The following is a 2,739-nucleotide window of genomic DNA, read 5'->3' on the forward strand; positions in this document are numbered from 1 at the left end:
TATTGATGCAAGCTCATGCTATTTGGGAGGCTGTAGAACCCACAGATCCAAAGGCCACCATAGACGTGAAGACAAACAATGTGGCATTGGCTGTGATTTTTCAAACTATTCTGGAGGACATCCTACTCTCATTGGCTGATAAAAAATCTGCGAAACAAGCATGGAAGGCATTGAGGACAATGTCATTGGCAGCTGATTGAGTGAAGACGGCCAAGATTCAAACACTCAAAACAGAACTTGAAAATTTAAGCATGAAAGAAAGTGATGCGGTGGAAGATTTTTCAATGAAACTGAATGGCCTGGTCACAAACATCAAGGCACTGGGGGAAACTATCGATGAATCATATGTTGTGAAGAAATTCCTTCGATCAGTGCCAAAGAAATTTTTACAGATCACATCAGCTATTGAACAGTTCGGAGATCTCGAGAATATGACAATTGAGGAAGTGATTGGATCTTTGAAGGCGCATGAGGAACGACTTAAAGGCAAGCAAGTAGAGAACACTAGAGGACAACTCCTCTTGACTGAGAAAGAATGGATGAAGAGAGAAAGGAATGATGGGCAACTTTTGCTCACCAAAGAAGAGTGGTTGAAGCGCTCCAAGGCGGGGGGAACAGAGGTGTCACCAAACTCAAAATTTCAAAACAATAACGGGAATCAGGCAAACCGTGGTGGTCGAGATCGAAGTCGAGTAAGATGTTTCAATTGTAATATCCTTGGACACTATGCCGGAGAATGTATAAGGCCCAAATGAGACAAAGAAACTAGAACTGAAGCCAACCTCACACAAATAATCGATGATGAGCCGGCTTTACTACTGACAGAGGGTAGTACTGAGAAGGAGAGTACGCTGTTATTGAACGAGAATTCATTGAGTCCTAGGTTGAAGAAAGCTGAGAAAGAAGTTGATTCCAATGTATGGTATCTGGACAACGGAGCCAGTAACCATATGACGAGTCAGCGTGCAAAGTTTAGGGAACTTGAAGAAGGAGTGACTGGTTTGGTAAAATTTGGTGATGAATCCACGGTAGAAATCAAGGGCAAAGGGTCAGTGGTGTTCAAGTGCAAGAATGGAGAGGATATCATTTTTAAAGAGGTGTACTACATTCCCAAGCTTTATAATAACATCATAAGTCTTGGGCAGTTATCTGAAAATGGGAATATAGTTGTCTAAATGGGAATCATTTGTGGGTCTATGATGGACATGGGAGACTGATTATGAAGGTACAAAGGTCTGCAAACAGATTGTATAAAATTTTGCTGGAGAGCAGTGAATTCATGTGCCTATTGTCAAAACAAGAAGAAAATGCGTGGTTGTGGCATTCGAGATTGGGACATGTGAATTTTCAATCGATGATGTTGATGTCAAAGGACCAGATGGCACAAGGGTTGCCTGAATTTGTTTTGCCAAAAGATGTGTGCACTGGGTGTTTGATGTCTAAACAAGCACGAAATCCATTTCCAAAGAAAACAAACTTTCAAGCAAAACAGGTGCTCGAGCTAGTACACGGTGATTTGTGCGGGCCAATTTCTCCTACAACCATGGCGGGTAATAAATATTTTCTGCTTTTAGTTGATGATTTTAGTCGTGTTATGTGGATTTATATGCTTACAAGCAAAGATGAGGCATTGGGAGCATTTCAAAATTTTAAAGTTCAAATCGAGAGAGAGACTGAGAAGAAAATCAAGGTACTTAGAACAGATCGAGGGGGTAATTTATGTCAAATCAGTTCAGAGCATACTGTGAAGAGAATGGCATAAAAAGGCATTTTACAGCTCCATATTCCCCTCAACAAAATGGAGTCGTCGAGAGGAAAAACCGAACTGTGGTGGGTATGGCTCGAAGCTTATTAAAAGAAAAGAAAATACATGGAGTTATGTGGGGAGAATCTGTTCAACATGCAATTTATATATTAAACAGACTTGCTACAAGGGCACTATCCGAAAAAATGCCTTATGAAGTGTGGACGAGAAATAAACCTGATCTGAGTCACTTGAGGGTCTTTGGAAGTTTGGCGCATATGAAAATACCTAGTATTAATGTTAAAAAGCGAGATGATCGCAGTAGAAGTGTGGTGTACTTGGGGCGAGAACCAGGCACTAAAGCATGTCGTTTCTATGATCCAAAAGCGAAGAAAATTTGGGTGAGCAGAGATGTTGTTATAGAGGAAGCAAAATTGTGGGACTGGAATGGAGAGAATAATGATGAGAGTACATCTGCACATCAAGGAAGTTTTGTTGTGCAAGTAATGTCTACAAGTACAACTGATGCAGGTCGAAAACTGGAGGAACCGAGTATTCCAGATGAAAATTCAGAAACTGCAGAAGCGAGTGAAACTGGAGGTTCTGTTTCAAATCATGAAATATTTTCGAATTCTGATAGCAATGATGCAACAGAGTCTACTAGTAGTGAAGAACCTAGAAAATTCAAAATGCTTAGTGAAGTTTACAACGAAATAGAACATGTTGAATTGGACGACGAAGAACTTATGTTACTGGGAGTTGAAGAACCAACTAACTTTAATCAAGCAGCTGTAGATAAAGCATGGCAAAGGGCGATTAAGGCAGAAATTGATTCAATCGAGAGAAACAAGACCTGAAAACTTATGGAATTACCGCCAGGTCACAAGCCAATCGGTGTAAAATGGGTATACAAGTTAAAAAGGGATGCTAATGGAGAGGTGATTAAGCATAAGGCTGTTATGTGCTAGAAATAGTAAAGTTGTTGCTTGCATTGG

At 40.3% G+C, this 2,739-nt stretch overlaps 1 protein-coding gene across 1 annotated transcript; it reads left to right on the forward strand.

Annotated features, from left to right (window-relative positions):
• Positions 1-251: 251 nt before the first annotated feature.
• LOC141690991 (uncharacterized) lies at positions 252-1,175 on the forward strand. The gene is made up of 2 exons (XM_074495740.1): positions 252-687; positions 826-1,175. The coding sequence occupies exons 1-2, from the start codon at positions 252-254 to the stop codon at positions 1,173-1,175; spliced, it is 786 nt and encodes a 261-aa protein (XP_074351841.1).
• Positions 1,176-2,739: the final 1,564 nt, after the last annotated feature.

This window comes from Apium graveolens, chromosome 10, assembly GCF_009905375.1.
Source record: "Apium graveolens cultivar Ventura chromosome 10, ASM990537v1, whole genome shotgun sequence".
Classification (NCBI taxonomy): domain Eukaryota; kingdom Viridiplantae; phylum Streptophyta; class Magnoliopsida; order Apiales; family Apiaceae; genus Apium; species Apium graveolens.